We start from the raw sequence: 18,413 nt of genomic DNA on the forward strand, positions 1-18,413 counted from the left end.
AACTCTGAACTGTTTTCAGTGCTTCTAGAACGCTTAAGCCTCGAAAACTCCTGTCTCGCCTTTTTTCTTTCGGTATGTTTTCTGAAGAAAATATGTCAACAATGTTTTTGCATAACAGTTTCTTTTCAGAAACCACCATCGGTTTCCATCCATCATTTCTTCGGAAGTTGGCCACGAAGAAGAAGTTCCAGTCATGCCAAGAATTCGACTGCACAATTGGTAGTGGTAACAAAGCAGTGATGATACCAATATCTTGATCCTCTGCGGGATTCCGGGCAAGAAATGGGTAATCGATATCATCTGAATCCTCCACCATGATCTTGAAACTTGGAGCCAGAAGTGGGCAATCAAGTAGCGGAGATGTAGAATCATCGAAAGATATGTCTAACTGCAAAAAGTATAGCACGAACGCCCACTGCCGTAGTAATACTACCCGAGAAAGGGTGGCGTAACTAGGTAGCGCAGAGGATCCCAAGAGATGTCACACAATGTTCAGTCTATCCTGTGAGATGCCATGTAGCGCAACGTCAAGACATGATCCTTCGTCTGTGCAGGCATTGGGATCACAGCCGAAAGAAGTCATCATTTTTGCCATTAGAAGATCTCCTCTCATGCATGCTCTGTGTAACAAGAGATCGACCTTGCGGTGACGACCCCCTGAGTTTCTCCATGGCAGAACCTCTAGTCGCTTCGGGATCCTATCGGGACCCAGCAGTCTCAGAGGTTGTCGGAATGCTAGATAGAATACATTATCTGACAAGGAGTATAGATGAATCTTCCCTGGACGAAGCAGACGCTGAATAAATCGTGTTACAATGGGTTCTGGCATCCCTGATGTAGCGATCTTGGAGAAGGTAGCCGTGCCGTCTACTGCGAACTCTTCCCGCATTAGAAGGTTGAGAAGAGGCACATTTCCAAATGAGACTGCTAGGTCCACCAAGGCTTCGCTCAGAGAAGGAAGCTGACTTGTTTCAAGATTATCGCGGGATAGAAGAGCGATAACCGCCTCTATGTCAGATAATTCAATGGCTGTTCGTAATATCTCCATATAAGACTCGTCAAAGACTGAGAGACGTGACAATAGTTGTCGCTTGGCTGGATGCGTCATGCATAACTGAACAAGCATCCGAGATAGCCACCTGACAAGTCCATAGTCCATAACATTATTGATGAATTCGGGTGCAATATGTCGCAAAAAGATCCAAAGCGTTGCGTAAGACTGGACTTTTCGAGCTCCTCGTTCTTTCGTAAGTTCATGTTTGAAGAGTAGAAGATGTCCGTTGGACAAGGCCCAAAACATGTTATCGGATGGCATAAACCGTACAACCGAAAACCGCCGAGCGACGAAGCTATCTGGTATATCCGATAGGTCGATGCCAAACGTTGGATGTTGAAGTAAGTAATGCCAACGGCATAGCGGATCAAGATATTCGACATGGGAGGTATGAAGAATCCAGTTCTTGCTTGCATAGGTAAGTAGGGAGAATTGGTGAGAACCATCCTTCCAGTAGCCCTTGGCCGACTCGGCGAGAACCGGCCCAACATCGTGTCTGAGTTGAGACCTTAGGTTTAACAATCGGTCAGCAATCCCTTTCCCCACTGAATTGGTCTTGATAGTGCTCAATGCCACTCTTTTGGGTATATCGTTTGCCTCAATCTTTGGTACAACGTTTCTGCTCAATCTTGTGTCGAAGATGTTATAGCTAAGATATGTCACCAGCGTTTCTGCCATTGTTCTCTCCGCTTCATCCTCAGTGAAAGTCCATACGGCAGTGTTGTTCGGTGAATTGAGGCAAAAGCTTCGGGCACTATGATGGATGAAGCGAACCGTTTCATCTTCCTCGTCGACCATGACTAAGCTTCCACAAAACCTTAAGACTCTTTCAATACGGCTGATCTGTCTTGCTGGATCCCATGTTGTCTGTCCTACTATCACGCTAGTAGCCTCTCGAAGTTGTTCGATCGTAAGCAATTCTCTTGCTGAAACTAAAAGTTTGAAGATTCGTATGTGATAACCGCTGATATCGCTTGAGCTGGCTTTGGTAAGGTTTCTCTCGAAGGTTTCTGTAAGATCCCGTGGAAGATTTTGAATCGTCTCGCGTATTGCATGGTCTGTCATCTCGGCACAAATAGAATCAAGTTGCAGTGAGACCCAAAGAAACCTAGCGAAAGTCAGAACGGCCCAATGGAAAAAGCCGAGAAGCACTCAGCAATGTACTCACATGCCGCATGCCCCATATATAAGCTTCTCTTTAACCTCCTGGACCAAGTTTGGATCTTCAATAACAAGTCTTCCTTCTTGGATCCGTCTAGCAACTTCGACTTCAACATAGTCTGAGATATCTGGGTTGTCTTCGGGAATAGAGACATTAAATCGGAATGAGTGACCTTTCCATGTTGAAGTTTGCTCTAGAGTTCTCACAGAGACACAGAGCTTGTAGCCATGGGGCTGGATAACTGATAGGGCTCTCAGCAGGGCATGTTGCTCATCCATGGGACACTCATCAACACCATCGATGACAACGAAGACGTGCTGGTTGTGTGTCGGAACTTGCTTGAAGATCTCCACAATATCGTCTGCGTCCCGGATAGTTGCATTGTTTTTGAAAATATGGTCAAAGTCCCTGTTCGTGGCAAAGTGCTCCAGAAGCTGCCTGATGAGACAGCCAAGTATTGTCCTAGCATTTAAGCCATCAGGTCTGTCATACCGAGCGAAGAAATACAAGACGATCGCATTGCTCTGAAGGTTTAAATTATCGACGACATTGGCTAACAGGACTGACTTCCCAGCCCCCAGCTTACCACGGAATAGCACCGAGTCATGGCTGAACTGGTCAGACTGCCACTGTTGATACTCAGAGAAGGATTCTAAAAGACGAGTGGTTCCAGCCTTTCTTGTCTGCTTCCACGTGGTCTGATAGTCGTACTGGGAGCATGCCTGTAGAAAACGAGTACAGGTCTTAATTCTCCGCTGATGTGACGAAGACTCGGACAGAAATGTTGTGAGCGAGCGAAATTTCGCATTTTCTTTGGCCTCTTCGTCTACCTTCTGATTTAGTAAGAGATTGGCCTCTTCCTTTATCGATGATGACCATATGTCAAGCTCTGACTGCAATTCTTTCATTTCTGGGTCGCTAATGGATGTCGAGAGTCGGCTGAAAGCGGACTTCTGTGTCCATGAAATTGACTGGAAGCATAGCCTGGTGACAATTATGAAGTATTCGCACAGATAGCGTTGAAGGTTCTTTGATTTGGGATAAATTGCAGCCATAGCTTGATAGCGCGGAGCGTTTCGACCGACAGCCATAAACAAAAGAGAAAGTTTCTCCAGATACGTGAAGTATCCAGTTATGACCTACCCATGATTAGTACTGATGGAAAAGTCACGAATGCGATTTCGGATGCGCTTACATGAACGGTCATTCTTGCAGCAGCCCAAACACCGCACGCAATGAGGTTTTGCGAGCCTCCAACAACAACATCACCAAGCGCAGCGAACTGCTGGATTGCATTAAGAAGGTTTGTCATTCTTGGCCCAAAGCATCTTCCACGGCCATGCTTGGTCGTGGCCTTCAGGTCGATCTCGGCAGTGAGGCGCATCACATCAGACATCGTTGGGGCTACCTGAGCAGCTGAAGATCGCGAGGCTCTAAACGCGACTTTTTGCTCAGAGCTCAGAGCTGCTTCGAACTCGGAAACCGCTTGGGCAAGGCGAATATCAGGCTTGAGCCGAGCGCCATCTCGCAAAGAGAGCGCCATGTCGATAGTTTACAGAGATAGCATGATTTCGTTGACGAATGGTGAATGTCAGCAAAGGCGGCTGATTGAGGGGAAATTCCATTGCGGCTGAGTTGCGTCCGCCTGCAGCACAAGGCTGTGCGAAATAAGGCTGTGCGTTGAAAGTGCTGGGATCAGGACCAACCAACCAACCAACCAACCAACCAACCAGTAAGATCTTTCTAAAGACACCAAAGCAGAAAACATAACAACAGACGGGAGACATGCGCATTTGTGCGCTTCCCATCAATGGCCCGTATTTTGCTATATGGCTAACTATCAGATACTTTTAGTGGAAGCCAAAGACAGAACCCATCTCAATTAACCGCTGAATGCACTGCATATTCTGCATATATCGACGAAACGAACGCGGATGAGATCATGAGCAATGATTGTATGCAATAGCCATAATACACAGTCAGGAGGGGCAATTTGATAAAAAAGCACGGCGGAGTATCAGGGAGAGTAATACTTGATTGATAGCTGATCTATTAGACTTTAGTGAGACTATCCGACGCCCGGCTTACCAAGGACTTAGAATCCTGCGGGATATCTGCTTCTTTCAGAGTTGAGAACCGGTTTTGCCAGACCTTCCACCTGTCATTGTTGAAGCCCCTCCATCCGGCCTCGTCCTTGAACTCCGTCAGGCTAGCACCCGGTTTGGCGACTTTGCCGTCAAACTGCTTTCCATCCTTGCTTGCCTTTGCAAGAGCATCGGCGGCGTAAATAAACCAGACAGAAGAGGCCTTCAATAGTTTGGGCGACGTCTCCGAGATCTTATCAGCAGCAGGGTCTTCAAGCGCTTCGCGTAAGGTCCAAATGGCGAAGAGGCTAAGGTCATCAACCCCAGCAGCAGTTGCGCGCGCAAAGAAGCCGTTGATATTGACAAAAGCTTCATCGGACTTTTCTTGTGCTTATCAGAGTCAGTAAGTCTTCGAGATTGTCGGAGAGCGGAGCTTACCGATGTCTAGCTGCTCGCGTGCCTTGCCCCCAAACATGGGTAGCTCATCCCAGCGCTTCTCCTCACCCCAAACGACAACCTTCTTGGCTGTCTCTGCAGATTGCGGAATGCTCTTTATCGCATGCAAGGTTTCCACTAGCTTCCCTTGCTTGTCGTGGGGGGTCTGCTCGGCAGCGGAGAGCACCGAAGACCAAAGACCGTCGAATTCCCCCTCAATCTTTGAAGCGTCTTCATTCTTCTTGATAGCCTCTAGACAAGGGCCCGCGAGCTTTTCAGCAGCCTGTTGAGCCGACACGGCGCTGTCGCTCAGTAATTTCGTAAGGTCGGTCATTTTCCGTGCGGAGATGAATGAGAGAAATGAAAAGCGAAGGAGAGAAAGCATGAAAGTATTGCAGGATGAAGGGATTGCGACAGGAAGCGGAATTACAAGATAGAAGATTGGCGCTAACACGGCGTATCACATCCGATTTCCGACGATGAAATACAAAAGGGCTCCAATGATTGCGATAAGAGCAACACATGGGCGCTCGCTGAGACAATTATATGCCGATCACGACCCGCTCTCGGTGCGGGATTTTGATGTGACTGGCCAGACTACGCCCAGCTACATCTGCGCATCTGCCGGACCTACATCCGAATTAAGCAGGTGGTGATACTATCTCGAAACTTAGTGAATTATGCGGCCAATCGGACTCATGCGTTCGTCCACCTGCCTCTCTCTCTGAAGATCTACATGTTTTGGGACACCGAGGTTTGGATGGACTGATATGTTTGGTGTTCCGAGTATACACAGGACATAGAGATGATCAACTATAAAATCTGTGAGAGGACTCTATCAATGATGTAACTATTCCTACACGCTCTCATCCATCGTCGGTTGTTGTAAACTCATTGACAAGATGCTCTTCTTCAAGGTACACCATACCTCCAAAAACATACCCAAGCAAGAGAAATGCTGACCCAGTTCTTAGTCTATCGCTTCTCTCGCTGCTCTTGTCAGCCTGGCTGTCGCCGGCCCCATTGAGAGCCGTCAGTCCGCCACTACCTGCGGCAGCACCAACTACTCCGCCTCTCAAGTCCGCGCTGCTGCCAACGCTGCTTGCCAGTACTACCAGAACGACGACACTGCTGGCAGCTCTACCTACCCTCACACTTACAACAACCGCGAGGGATTCGACTTCATTGTCGACGGTCCCTACCAGGAGTTCCCCATCAAGAGCGGCGGTGTTTACACTGGCGGTAAGATGCGCAACGGCTTCCATTCAAGATTATTTCTGACATTTTTTCAGGCTCTCCTGGTGCTGACCGTGTTGTCATCAACACCAACTGCGAGTATGCTGGTGCCATTACTCACACTGGTGCTTCCGGCAACAACTTTGTTGGATGCAGCGGCACTAACTAAGCTGTCATGTCATTCAATGCTGGCTTCTGAGCCATACGTTACACGTATATAGTTATCTTCTGTCTTGACGACATTAAAATACATACTATGACTTACTCTGCCTTCTCCGTCCATATTTGGACCCGCTATTCCGTGTCTACGTGTCACTGAGAAGCATTTCGAATGTCTTCTTTCAGAAAGATCTTTCATACTTTATGAGACAAGAGATGAACTCGAATCAAGAAGAAACGCAAAAGTAAATCTCTGCTAGTGCCGAGTGCTCCTGTAAGCCTTAGCAATACAAGACCCATTTATCCAGATTCATCTTCTTTATAACCTTACTGAATCCATCTGATCCTTCTGCCGCACCACTAGTAGAGCAAATCTTCTTCTGGTCCTTAGCCTTCACCTTTGGTGCGCCCTTGGGGTACTCAATGTTGAAGACTGGCTTTCCCGCGTCGATGTATGGCTGATACAAGTCGCACTCCGAATATTGGATGCAAGACTCGTTGATGCAGAAGGCAACGTATGGAAGAACCTCTTCTGTGACGTCTCCGCCGTTCTTCATGCCCATAACCATGTTGTATTTGGCTGCCTCTGCAGAGAGGAACTTGACATATGAGATGGTGTCTCCCTCGGTAAGGCCAAGGCCGTTGTCGTTTTGCTGCAGTGATGGTCAGTGGAATGCTCTAAGCGTCGCGTCGGTGACTCACGTATCCATCCATGTTATCGGGATCAATAGCATCACATCCCTTCTCCGCCGCCAACTTGATTCGTTGCGCCATGATAGCTCGCACAGCAACACTGCTGATATTCACCCATCTCTCGTCCGGCCAACCATCCATGACCTTACCAAGATCTTTCTTTGGAAAACTGTCTTTATCTTTACGCCAATTCTCCCAAGAACCAGCACTAAAGTAACAAATAACCTTCTTTCCTCCTTTCTTCATAGCGGTGATTGTGCTCTTGGAGTTCTCGAAGAGATCCATATCCCAGATGGGGACATCTGGTGTCATGGAGCTAACACCTGCTTTGGGAACTTTGACGACCTCAGAGAGGATGATCTGCCATGGTGTCCCCACTTCTGGCTGCCATAGTTCTTTGCGCTTGGGGGTTGTGAAACCACGTGGGGTGAAGGCGTGGGCTTGTGATAACTCGGAGAGAGAGGCTACGACAAGCGCCGCAGATTCAAAGAATGAAGTCAGTCTCATTGCTTGACTTGTTGAAGTTATGATGCGTTGATGGTCTTGTGAAGAGAAGACTATGCTTTATTCGAGTCTCTGTTTCTCTACAATGTAATTAAACGGCCGCGACTGCGCTTCTGGCAGGTTTATGTATCATCATAGTTGCCACTCATGGCATTACTACAAAACTTGGTCCTTTCCGCAAAGGTTTTCCAGCCCATTCCAGCATAGAGGAACGGACTGGACTGGGCCGATTAAAGACCCAAGATCCAGTTTTGGTTGGCTTCGATTAGTCTAGAAACTAGCAATTGAACTAACGTCACTGGTGCTGTTGATGTCTTTTTCTCTTATACACAATAGCGGAACAACCTGGTATGAGCTATGTGAATGGTGCTAAGGCTGTCCTATATCTATTTATGTTATCTATTTATGTTGCTCTTTTTCTCACATTACTCATCATTACTGTCTCTTTGTGAACTGGTACGGAGTACATTATAGAGCCATGTCGGGACGGGCCATGGGGCGTGAGGAATGTATCAAGCCGAGATCCAATCCCGATGCGGCCAAGAATTCCAGGCGTCATTCTTCAAGTGGTTTTGGGCTGCAAAGATGCTTACGGGACAGATTGCTATGGTCAAAATTTGGAAGAAGGCTGTGAAATGCCGAGACAGATCGGATCCAGCCAGAACTCAGCCGCCATCAGATGTCACTAACCAAAGGGGGCGGCGAATAACTGCACAGAAGCGAATTTAGACAAACACCATCATTCGGCTTTTATTGTTTCCGATTCATGTAAATTCAGATGTGTACGTAAATCTCAAGTTCGGTGCATCAGACATACATGAGCTTCTCCGTCTTCGTTGCGTTCCATCTGAGCTCGCGTAGCCAACTGAAAACAGTCGCGTCACACCACGAAGCTTCCATAGAGCCGGGCCACTCAACAGTCTCAGTAGTGCCTCTTTCGAGTCCTCTTAGCTGCTTGCTGGCTCAGCTCAACAGTCCACCTCATCAACTTCCCATCATACTCAGCAGTATGTTCACCCTTTCCGCGTCCAAACCATGCTTGCTTCAATGCATCAGCTCTATCGTTATCCTCAAGATGGAATAACCATCTCAGCATGGTAAGGTATCCGCTATCCAAGGATCCAGAAATCCACGCGTGATGAGGACTAAGAGCCTCGCCGCAGATAGCGAACTTTCCATCACAGAGGAGCTGTTGGAACTCGGGGTAGATGTAACTGAATTGACCAGGGCCGAAAAGAGCGAAAGCGCCACCGGTGTAGGGATCGTGAGACCAAGCGAAAGCATGGTGCTCGAGATACTCGTTTCTCAGAAACTCGATGGTAATCTTGGGATCCTTACTCTCTCCCCACAGCTTGACAAGATCTTGGAAACACTGGGTAACAACAGCATCATCGATATGCGGCTTCTGTTTCGTGTAATCAGGAATCAGAGATCCCATTCGCGTAGCATCCTGAGCCCAGGTATAAGAAGTCATGAGCACAGCAGATGTATCATCCCCATCATCCCAGGATGGGTAGACGATGTTGCTGCTCGGCAGATCAGAGCCCGATACACCGCCGAAAGTGCTGCCGTTCGTAGAAGCTTTGTACATATTCTTCCACCAACGGCTCTTGAACTTGACTGCGACCTTGCAGGATCGATCATAGCTGAGAGCTCGGATACCAGTGAGAATGTTTCTCTGGGTCTGAGGAAGACCAAAACCGGGGACGAGGCCCGAGATGTCCATGCGCTGGAGGGGACCCATGGCTGTGGTGTTGAAGACCATGTCGTATGCCTCTGTCTTGGTGCCCTCAGCCCCGGTGATAGTCACTTCGATCTTATTCTCCTGATGGTTCTCTGTCATGGCTACGACAGGTGTATTCTTCTTGACTTTCAGAGAGACAGGGTTGTGAGGAGCCCATTTAGGATCTTCGATGCATTGGTTCATTTTCTCGGTGACGACTGACATGCCGCCTTCAAGACGCCACCAAGGCTTGCCAGCAGTGGCCTGGAAGTCGCTGAAGTCGCATAGAGACTCAACAAAAGACTGCTCGAAAAGACCAGTAGAACTACATGGTATTAGTACTAGACCTTGCAATGGAATCACGGTGGTGGGCTTACGTGGAAGCGCTCTCGGCTTCCTCAGTCTGGTCGTAGGTCCATCTTGGAAGGGGATGTCAGCAAGTGCAAATGGGGTCCAGTAAGGTACTTACTTCGGGTCAGTGAACATAAGCCATCCTCTAGTGGAATGGTTGTCCTTTCCAGTTTTGACCCATTCCTCAAACTTCTCATCCCAGTTTGTCCCGAGACCCTTAATGATCTCGTTCATTCGCTCGTCGTAGGGTATCCCGCTATAAAATGTCAATATCCTTCATTTCAAATGCGATGGGATGTCTTCTTACTCAGGCGATTCGGTGTTAGAGTACCAATGCATCTGAGGCTCGCATTTAGCATCGAGGACGTACTTCGTCTTGGGAAGCTTCAGCTCTTCGATGAGAGTAAGGGTTCTTTAATAGTTTAGTTCATCGATCAAGTAGAGAGACTGGCGTACTAACGATTGCATGGCATCTATCTCCGGGATACGCATGGCCCCAATATCGTAGTAGTTATGAGGAGAGGCCTTATCCTTGTCAAATTCATACGTATATACTCGACCACCAATCCTGTCCGAAGCTTCATAGATATCCACATTGGATATCTTGAGATACTTGAGCATCATAGCAAGGTACAAGCCGGTGGCGCCAGCACCAACGATGGCAACACGACCCTTGTACTCTGAGAGATGCTCCAAAGGATCTTCATGTCCGTGAGATGGTGCATGGCCTATTGCGGGAAGAGGCTCATTGCGACTGACATCGTCGTTCAGCTCATATCGCAGGCTGCGGAGATGTTTGTCAAGAAGATGCTTGGCGTAAGCAACCCGCAGACCGCTTGGAACCTGCAATGAAGGGTCCTGGGGCGGCATCGCCGGGAGATGCTCTGCACGTTTAGCCATCTTCGCTAATTAACAAAGTGAACAACAAGTATTTCTTCAAGACAAAATCTCAACTGACCCCTCGAAACTTTAGAAGTTCGATGAGAAGATAGGCAAACGCCCTCCGCCTCGAGAAGTGAGCAACCTCCGCCTTTTTATGGGCAATGTCTGTCAGCACGCCTTCTCCTCTCGATGCAATATTTCATGCAGTCTCACAAATTTGAACATATTACATTCCTGTCATTGGTTTCCCCTCACTTTGGCGCAGCAATATTGAGAGCTGGACATGTTGTGGCGAGCTGAACCATCGATGCTTGGCTGGGGAAAGGGCTCAAGCGTGCCACTAGATGCACGAGCTAGTCGGCCCGCCCGGCAACCCGCAACTAAGCAGCCACCATACCGCTTTTTGCCGTGTCACGGGCAGATCTCCCTTGCATTTGGTGTGCCATGTAACGTAGATGCTGAGGGTCAATCGTGAACGGGCCAATGCTTCACCAGGAAGCCGTCTGACAAGTTGATCTGGAGATCGCAAGGTTTTACCCAGAGAATCGGCAATTACGGTCGCTTTCTGTTCCGCTGAGAAGGAAAGCAGGCTATAACAACTCAGAACAGAATACGAGGGCACTAGCCAGAAACCAGTAAGCAGCTGAAACCTCCCATCTTACCCCGACGAGGGAGTTGGTTTGGTCAGGCCAGCAGCTCCTAAGTTATTGGAACCGAAACCGTTCTCGCAATATCGGCTATTCCAGGTGACTAGATGCATGCATTTCGAGTTGAACATGATGCTGTGTCGAGTAAATAAGTTGCAGTATCTCGCAGACACAAAGGCTGTTCAACCCAGCAGTTAATTATTGCCTCAATCTTTCTAACTTTCTCTTTATGTTTTTGAAGCATAAAGTGAAAGGTCATATTGTATCTGCTCGCCCGAAGCCATTGGCATCTCTTGTTAATTCTCGGTACAATCTCTTCGTTGATTGAGCTGATCTCTGTCATTTCTGATGACGTCTTGATCCAGAATTCGTAATTTGATTGGGCTATTAAGACCCCGCAGTCGTGCAACTTTCTCAACCAAGGACAAGCTGTGCCTCTCACTCACTCAACACCATCTCACATATCACATCACACACCAAAATGCCGTCCAATCACCTTTTCCAATATTCCGTTGTCTCAGCCCTCATGGATGGGGTCGCCGAGACAGGAATTACTCTTGCGGAACTCCTCACACATGGTGACCACGGCCTTGGCACCTTTCGACACATGGTTGGCGAAATGATCATTCTTGATGGGATTATTTATGATATGAAGCCTGATGGTTCTGTCATAGCGCTGGACAAAGATGCATGCGCCGAACAGACGGCGCCTTTTGCGATGATCACGGATTTTAAGCCGACCGTTACTGCTTCAAAACAAATACCGAGCAAGGATTCCTTTACAGAGACTCTGTCTCAGCTTCTTCCTGCGACGGCCAATCACTATCTGGTCTACAGAATCGAAGGCACATTCAAATCAGTCACTGTAAGGACGGTCGGAGGACAGCAATCACCAGGCGAGAGTCTTGCCGAGCTTGGAAAGCGACAAGCTTCGCATACCTTCCACGACATCAAGGGTACAATCATTGGGTTTAGATCACCATCTTTTATGCAGGGAATCAGTGTTGCTGGAGATCACCTACACTTCCTGTCGGCAACCAGAGACACTGGTGGTCATGTGCTAGCATTGGAAGGTGATAGCGATTTGCAGGTCAGCGCAGCTCGCATTGCAGCAGTCAACCTGCAATTGCCAACGGATGATGATGCCTATAATCAAGCCAAATTGGTTCGAGATGATGAAGGAATAGCTGCGGTTGAGGGTTAGGTCTAAAAGAGGCTGATGTGCTTGACTATTGCTAACGCGCCTTTGGAACAACAGGCGCCTTGTATAGATTTTGGAAAGTCGAAGAGTCTCTATAGATGCTTGCTCCTCCATTTCAGATTTATCTAGATCATAGATTCTGGGAATTTTGTATTATAAGCAGCTGTCGATCTTTCCCTCTGCCTACGATAAAGTTGTAAAGATCTTCAATGCAGAGTCATCCCTGCTCAGTAACACCAATATCGTTCTCCACATCAATATGCTTGGCTGACAGGGGCAGCAAAAGAAACAAAAGCACCTTTGCGGGGAAGAGTGAAAATCTGAGTAAGACGGCTACTTCATGCATCCTTACCGCCTATTGAGCCGATGAGAGATTTTTATTTACCATCGGTTATCTCTAGCAACAATGCACAGCCTTGTCATTCCGTTTCTGCTGCTCGGTGCAGCTGGCTGTAAAGCCACGGCATCAGACTGCAAATGCTTCCCTGGTGACTCTTGTTGGCCTTCTGATGATGAATGGAGTCACCTTAATAGTACCGTTGGTGGTCGATTGGTTGCTACCGTTCCGCTGGGAAGTCCATGTCATGATCCAAAATATGATGGTGAAGAGTGTGAACGCCTGCAGAATGAATGGCTCTATTCGTCAGTTCAGTAAGTTCTCCCCGGTTAGATCCCGCTCCAGTCATTCCGTGCGGTACCGTGACCTGCTTCAATGCATCAAATTGCCTGCTGACATATATCAGTACGGAGTCATCCTCATCCATGATGGCACCTCTGTTCGCCAACCAGTCTTGTGACCCATTTCAGCCCAGGGACAAGCCGTGCACCCTGGGCAACTACGTCAGATATGCTGTCAACACCACGTCCGCAGAGGATGTCGCAGCGACCTTGAAGTTCGCCAAGGAGAGTAATATACGCTTTGTCATCCGCAACACAGGTCATGATTATCTCGGCCGCTCAACTGGTGCTGGATCTCTTGCTGTTTGGACTCACTACCTAAAGGGCACTGAAGTCATCGACTGGAATGACGATCATTATCAAGGAAAGGCTCTTAAGGTCGGCGCCGGCGTTCAAGGTTTCGAAGCACTTGCAGCAGCCCATGCTGAGAATTTAGTCGTTGTTACGGGAGAATGTCCCTCCGTTGGTCTTGCGGGAGGATATACCCAAGGAGGCGGCCATTCAGCACTAAGTACCAATTTCGGCTTGGCAGCGGATAACACCCTCGAATTTGATGTCATTACTGCCGATGGAAAGTTTGTCAAAGCGAGCAGAAGTGAAAACAGCGACTTATACTGGGCTATGAGCGGTGGTGGTACAGGAAACTATGGCGTCATTATCTCAGCAACTGTACGGGCTCATCCAGAAGCTCAAGTCAGTGGAGCCAAGTTTCTTGTCACTGCACCTGAGGGAAGGCCAGAGCTCATATATAAGGCCATCGATGCTTTCCATGCTGCTCTTCCCAAGATTGTTGACTCTAGGGTTATGATCATCTACTTCTTCTCCGACTCATTCCTTCAGATCCCCGCTCTGACAGCGTACGACAAGACCGAGGCCGAAGTCAAGCAGATCCTTCAGCCTCTCGCCGATTCTTTGTCTGATCTGGGCATCAAGTTCGAACCGAACTTTACGCACTTCCCAAGTTACTACGAGCATTACGATCACTACTGGGGTCCCCTCCCAGCTGGCAACATCCAAGTAGGAACACAACTCTTCGGAGGTCGCTTACTGCCACGCAGCAAGCTGAAGGACTTCTCTCCAACAGCTCGGAAGCTCGCTGAGATGGGAGTCATCTACATTGGCGTTGGTCTCAACGTATCCAGATTCGGGGTCAACGACGCCAACTCAGTACTGCCCCAGTGGCGAGATTCCATCGTTCAAGTTTCTTTGACGCTTCCGTGGGATAATGAAGCCCCATGGGAGGAGATGTTGGCTACACAGAAGAGAATGACGGAGGAGATCCAACCCATCATTGAGGCTGCAACGCCTGGCGCTGGAGCGTATATCAACGAGGCAGACTTTCAACAGAAAGATTGGCAAGAGACCTTCTACGGAGTCAATTATGATAATCTACTGAAGATAAAGAAGAAGTACGATCCTGGGCATCTCTTCTATTCCACGGTTGCTGTCGGTAGTGAGGCTTGGTCCATTGCAAATGATGGGCGTATGTGCTGGTCTCAAAGTTGAGCACCTTACTTTGAACGACATTGAAGTTATATTAAGCTCATCACAGGTAGCTTAGAGTCATCTTACGAACTCTCTTAGTTACTCTTAATATACAACAAGTTACATTAAACTTATCTAGGTCATTCCATCGTTTGGGACATAGGTCCTCGCTTTTCTTGCCTCGTCTACGGTATCCATCGCGGTCACTTCTAAAAGCTTGTGAGGTAGCATTGTTTGCACAATTATATATTAAGAAATCTATGGTATTGTCCGGCGTGATATAGGCCGTGAAATAACTATGTGACTGTGACCTCAGTCGTCTTTCTAATAACAAATCCTTCGACATCCATGTCCTCCATCTCAACTTCCGATACCCCGGAGCGGGTAGACCCATTGGCTGGGACAATCTGCTCTTGCGAAGCATTTCTATCTCCTGGAGTATCCGCCCCGTACATCTTCGAGGCGTAATTGGACTTCGTTGTCGTGTAGCATCTTGTCTGGGTGCTCAAGCCGTAGCGATTACCAGCAGCGGCTTGGTCACTATGTGTATATATCGATCGATCCTCATTGAAGCGAAGCTTGGATGCAAGGGTGTCGAAGCTGCACTCAGTTAGCTTTGTAGCAACAATAATTTCCGTGGGACTGGACTTACTATAGAACAATCGGATATAGACAGAACAGAGCGTAGAGGAAGCGATCCAATTGACTGGCAATGTTGACAGCCTTTTGACCCGGAGTTTGAAACGGATGAATGATAGTTCGTACGACTCCGAGTACAGCCAAGAAAGCGACACGCATTTCAGTACTGCGGGTCAAATATCGCAAGAGACCGACTTTGAGAGCAGCGCTCATACTGGCTGTCTTGGCTGAGGCGAAAATGACGACAAGGAAATATGCGCTGAGGCATTCGGAGATGGCCATGAAGGTAAAGTAGCCAATGTGAAGATAGTTGATGATGACTTCGAACTCAGCGACACCCTCAATCAAAAACTTGGCGCGATAGATTGCAATGAAGACTCGGGTGATCGCCGTCAAGACCATGAGTGTCCAGAAGAGAATGGAAAAGACGCGCCATTGCTTCGGTCGGAGAACTCGTTGCAGGATGATATAACTGTACAGCAACAGACTCGCTTCTTGCAACTATTGGTCTAGTCAGTAACATTCACTTTAAATTAGTCGAGAGGGTATCATACCAGCCAGAAGAAGTCTGAGAACACAGCCGCTACCACCTCATTGATGACGGGATTCTTCAGGTAGTAAACATAATAGCAGAGCCCATTCGCAATAGCTCCCGCCGCAGACGAAAAGATCGGCACGGCAGCTAAAACAGTAAACGTAGTAATTTCACAGACCAAAATACCAAAAACAACATTGACGAGACAGATGGTGCTGAAGATCGACCAGCATACCTCGAAGTAATCCATGGTCGTTCGAGTCAGCCTGCCAAGCCCAGGGAAAAGCTCAACTTGCGAGACACTGACAGGACGGGGGAGAGACAGCTGCGCTGATCTTATGTGTGTGCGCAGAGCGTGGCAGAGTCTAAAAGGGACTGGAGGCAGGGGACCATGGAGATGGCGTTTTCTGCTAAACCGTCTGTGTTCCTTGCCAGTCTGCGTGTGGTTAGGCTTGGCTGGGGTAGGCTGAGGTTTGACACGCGCGAAGGATGTTCCACTACCGTCACTGGGGAAGGAGACTATTGTCGGGGAAGAGGGCTTGGTGTTCGATTCATGATCAGCTGGTATGTATCTCAGTCTGGAACATGTGGCTGAGCCTCATTAACGATCCCAAATCGATGATCTCTTTCCATTGTCTCACCCGTCTGCAACCACCAACAATACAAAAGATCCATGACGATCCTCCCTATTCCCCAACCCTTCATCTCCCATCAAACATCTCCTTACATAAAGACAATCACGCATTTTGGCTCGTCAATAAAGTTTGGCTAAAGTTTTGAGTCTAGGGCCTGGCATGAAATTCGTTCTAGACTAAGTCTCAAAGGGGAACTAGGCCAAGACAGGGATGAGGGCGATCTACCAACGAAATCTCAGTAATGTCGTCGCTTGTGCCTCGACTGACTCGCTCAATCGCCTGGGAACGGGCGTAGACGGTTGCGGCAGAGGGAAACGGTTGGCGGATAATCCTTGGCCCTTGGACATTCAGCTCCAAATCCATTTTATGGGGCCCCTCGGGGAAGACGATGATTTATTATGGTTCTTATATGTCACCAGTTGCTTCCTTTTCGTGCCTAATACATAATAGCTTGGTATTTCTTGTTTGTTGTCTCCATTTTCAATTTCTCAAATTTTGCATCATGTTTTCCGAGCCAAGTGATTGACGTTTCCGTCTACTTACTTGCAAGGGCCTTTTGTCTTGATGTTCTTGGCCCTGACTCAAAATCGATAATGCAGCCAAACTGTCAGCCAGACTATTTGAGCTAAAAAGCCTCCGAGTCAGCGCTCTAATCTGCACAAAAGTTCGCCAAAGGAACTACAGGATTCTTTTCTCCGGCTAGCAGCATTGGAATTTCCTGATCGCTAAACCCGCAATCATAAGACTTCGGATCGTCCTGACTCAAGCGCAAACGGTAATAATCGGGCAACTCGTATCAAGCCCAGCCGTGCGCCGTTGAACAAGAAAATCCACGTGCTCCCGAAAAAGGGGTCCCGTCTCCTCCGCAAGTAGTCTTCCGAGTCGCATTGACTCGCTATCCACATTTGGAGCAACTCGTCAGATTAAGGAGAGGAGTTAGTCAGGGCCTTCGGGTGCATCTTTCCCGGCTAATGGTATCGCTCACGAGAATCGGCCGAAAGATATTGACAGGTAGATGATCCTTGTCCGGAAGGTTGCCCGATCATATGACATCGTTACATCGTTTCGTCTCAAGAAGCTGTCACGATGGTCAGTGCTAAGCGAGCTGAAAAATACCCTTGGAGACAACGTCACGCGTTGTCCATGGATGCCACTGAAGGTTTTGTAGACAACGACTCTCTGCCCGAGTTTAATGCATGTGTTTAACAAACGAACTGTTAAATCCAAGCGAGACCCCGCAATCAAAAAGACAGTAAAGCCGGATTGTAAAGTGGTACGCGGAACGAGACCCTTGATAGAGCGCAAAAACAACTCGGCAAAACATCGCAAGAAAGCAGCTTGGCGCAGTGGAAGCGCGGTATGTGATTTCGAATCTTCTCATCTCAAACATGCACTAACAATTCCCGTAGCCGGGCTCATAACCCGGAGGTCATCAGATCGAAACTGATAGCTGCTAGCTATATCATTTTTTGCTTATTTTTATTTGCCCATATCGTAACTCTTGCCGTGCAATGATTCTTTTTGCGTTCAGTTCTGCCTGTCTAGCACAATGGCCTTGCCAGGATTGGGAGCCAGGTGTCTTGCTCTGTTGACATCGAAACTCTTTGGTACTGACATGCACTCCTGATACGCTCAAGTCGCACTCAAAATAGAAACGTTATCGACAGTAACATGCATCAAAGGAATGGAATACTGCGATCGTCAGTGTCGGCTGTCGACATCTTGGCAAATTGCGGCGCCCCTTCACCAACAATCCCCGAATAGCTCAGCTGGAAGAGCGTTCGGCTGTAATTGATAACACATCTCACCGAAAGGTCACTTGTTCGATCCAGGTTTCGGGGATTTTCTTTTGCATTTTTGACGGATTTTATCTTGGTGTTTTGTTCCGTCTCGCTTAACAATTTGAGGCCATTCTGCCGCAGTGGGCGTCATTCGGCAATTACCCGAGACTTAGCCATAATAATGACCTTGTAAACCATTCGTCATAGGTAATCCACGCAAGAATTACTCATTTTATAAATAGCCTACATTCAAATAATGACTTGTAATAATGTTTTATCCTGAGACAGTGTGTTATCTTTCCTCTGTGGCATCCAATTCGAGGTACTGTTTTTTCCCAATAGCTATTTAGTTAACCACAATCAACGGAGCATGCGAGATCAATTTCGACTTCATAACATCCATTTAAAGCAAAGCACGCTTAATTAGATAGGTCACAAGTACTTCAAAGGCAGCTATTCTCATTCTTTAGTTTTCCATTGTAAGCTGAAGCATTTTTCTCTCGTACAAGGCCCGATTTCTTTTTACTTC

The 18,413-nt window shown here is 47.8% G+C and overlaps 8 protein-coding genes and 2 non-coding genes across 10 annotated transcripts; 5 read left to right on the forward strand and 5 right to left on the reverse strand.

Moving 5' to 3' along the window:
* Positions 1–282: 282 nt before the first annotated feature.
* Positions 283–3,790, reverse strand: FOBCDRAFT_324181 (uncharacterized protein). The gene is made up of 3 exons (XM_031192314.3): positions 3,412–3,790; positions 2,223–3,355; positions 283–2,162 (listed from the first exon to the last, which is right to left on the reverse strand). Exons 1-3 carry the CDS (start codon positions 3,757–3,759, stop codon positions 482–484), a joined length of 3,162 nt encoding a protein of 1,053 aa, XP_031031160.2. The 5' UTR covers positions 3,760–3,790; the 3' UTR covers positions 283–481.
* A 443-nt stretch (positions 3,791–4,233) lies between these two features.
* On the reverse strand, positions 4,234–5,069 carry FOBCDRAFT_324182 (uncharacterized protein; the record flags this gene model as incomplete). Its single annotated transcript, XM_059612111.1, has 3 exons — positions 4,234–4,260; positions 4,305–4,690; positions 4,739–5,069. The coding sequence occupies 3 exons, from the start codon at positions 5,067–5,069 to the stop codon at positions 4,234–4,236; spliced, it is 744 nt and encodes a 247-aa protein (XP_059466160.1).
* A 529-nt stretch (positions 5,070–5,598) lies between these two features.
* On the forward strand, positions 5,599–6,238 carry FOBCDRAFT_233410 (Ribonuclease/ribotoxin). Its single transcript, XM_031192317.3, has 3 exons — positions 5,599–5,652; positions 5,710–5,977; positions 6,028–6,238. The coding sequence occupies exons 1-3, from the start codon at positions 5,638–5,640 to the stop codon at positions 6,138–6,140; spliced, it is 396 nt and encodes a 131-aa protein (XP_031031163.1). The 5' UTR covers positions 5,599–5,637; the 3' UTR covers positions 6,141–6,238.
* A 173-nt stretch (positions 6,239–6,411) lies between these two features.
* FOBCDRAFT_208232 (glycoside hydrolase superfamily) lies at positions 6,412–7,330 on the reverse strand (the record flags this gene model as incomplete). Its single annotated transcript, XM_031192318.2, has 2 exons — positions 6,412–6,783; positions 6,833–7,330. 2 exons carry the CDS (start codon positions 7,328–7,330, stop codon positions 6,412–6,414), a joined length of 870 nt encoding a protein of 289 aa, XP_031031164.2.
* A 745-nt stretch (positions 7,331–8,075) lies between these two features.
* On the reverse strand, positions 8,076–10,399 carry FOBCDRAFT_265322 (uncharacterized protein). The gene is made up of 5 exons (XM_031192319.3): positions 9,862–10,399; positions 9,709–9,813; positions 9,520–9,657; positions 9,428–9,469; positions 8,076–9,375 (listed from the first exon to the last, which is right to left on the reverse strand). Exons 1-5 carry the CDS (start codon positions 10,299–10,301, stop codon positions 8,250–8,252), a joined length of 1,851 nt encoding a protein of 616 aa, XP_031031165.2. The 5' UTR covers positions 10,302–10,399; the 3' UTR covers positions 8,076–8,249.
* Positions 10,400–11,365: 966 nt separating this feature from the next.
* On the forward strand, positions 11,366–12,365 carry FOBCDRAFT_233412 (alpha-acetolactate decarboxylase). Its single transcript, XM_031192320.3, has one exon. It carries the CDS (start codon positions 11,412–11,414, stop codon positions 12,132–12,134), a length of 723 nt encoding a protein of 240 aa, XP_031031166.2. The 5' UTR covers positions 11,366–11,411; the 3' UTR covers positions 12,135–12,365.
* Positions 12,366–12,537: 172 nt separating this feature from the next.
* Positions 12,538–14,324, forward strand: FOBCDRAFT_253974 (uncharacterized protein; the record flags this gene model as incomplete). The annotated part of the gene is made up of 2 exons (XM_031192321.3): positions 12,538–12,782; positions 12,875–14,324. The coding sequence occupies 2 exons, from the start codon at positions 12,538–12,540 to the stop codon at positions 14,313–14,315; spliced, it is 1,686 nt and encodes a 561-aa protein (XP_031031167.2). The 3' UTR covers positions 14,316–14,324.
* A 198-nt stretch (positions 14,325–14,522) lies between these two features.
* Positions 14,523–15,818, reverse strand: FOBCDRAFT_170481 (uncharacterized protein). Its single transcript, XM_031192322.3, has 3 exons — positions 15,488–15,818; positions 14,947–15,434; positions 14,523–14,894 (listed from the first exon to the last, which is right to left on the reverse strand). Exons 1-3 carry the CDS (start codon positions 15,716–15,718, stop codon positions 14,591–14,593), a joined length of 1,023 nt encoding a protein of 340 aa, XP_031031168.1. The 5' UTR covers positions 15,719–15,818; the 3' UTR covers positions 14,523–14,590.
* Positions 15,819–17,435: 1,617 nt separating this feature from the next.
* FOBCDRAFT_t241 lies at positions 17,436–17,559 on the forward strand. Its single transcript has one exon. It is a non-coding gene; the product is annotated as a tRNA-Arg (tRNA).
* A 298-nt stretch (positions 17,560–17,857) lies between these two features.
* Positions 17,858–17,945, forward strand: FOBCDRAFT_t242. The gene has a single exon. It is a non-coding gene; the product is annotated as a tRNA-Tyr (tRNA).
* The last annotated feature ends 468 nt before the right edge of the window (positions 17,946–18,413 follow it).

This window comes from Fusarium oxysporum, chromosome XI (genome assembly GCF_013085055.1).
Source record: "Fusarium oxysporum Fo47 chromosome XI, complete sequence".
In the NCBI taxonomy this organism is placed as follows: Eukaryota; Fungi; Ascomycota; class Sordariomycetes; order Hypocreales; family Nectriaceae; genus Fusarium; species Fusarium oxysporum.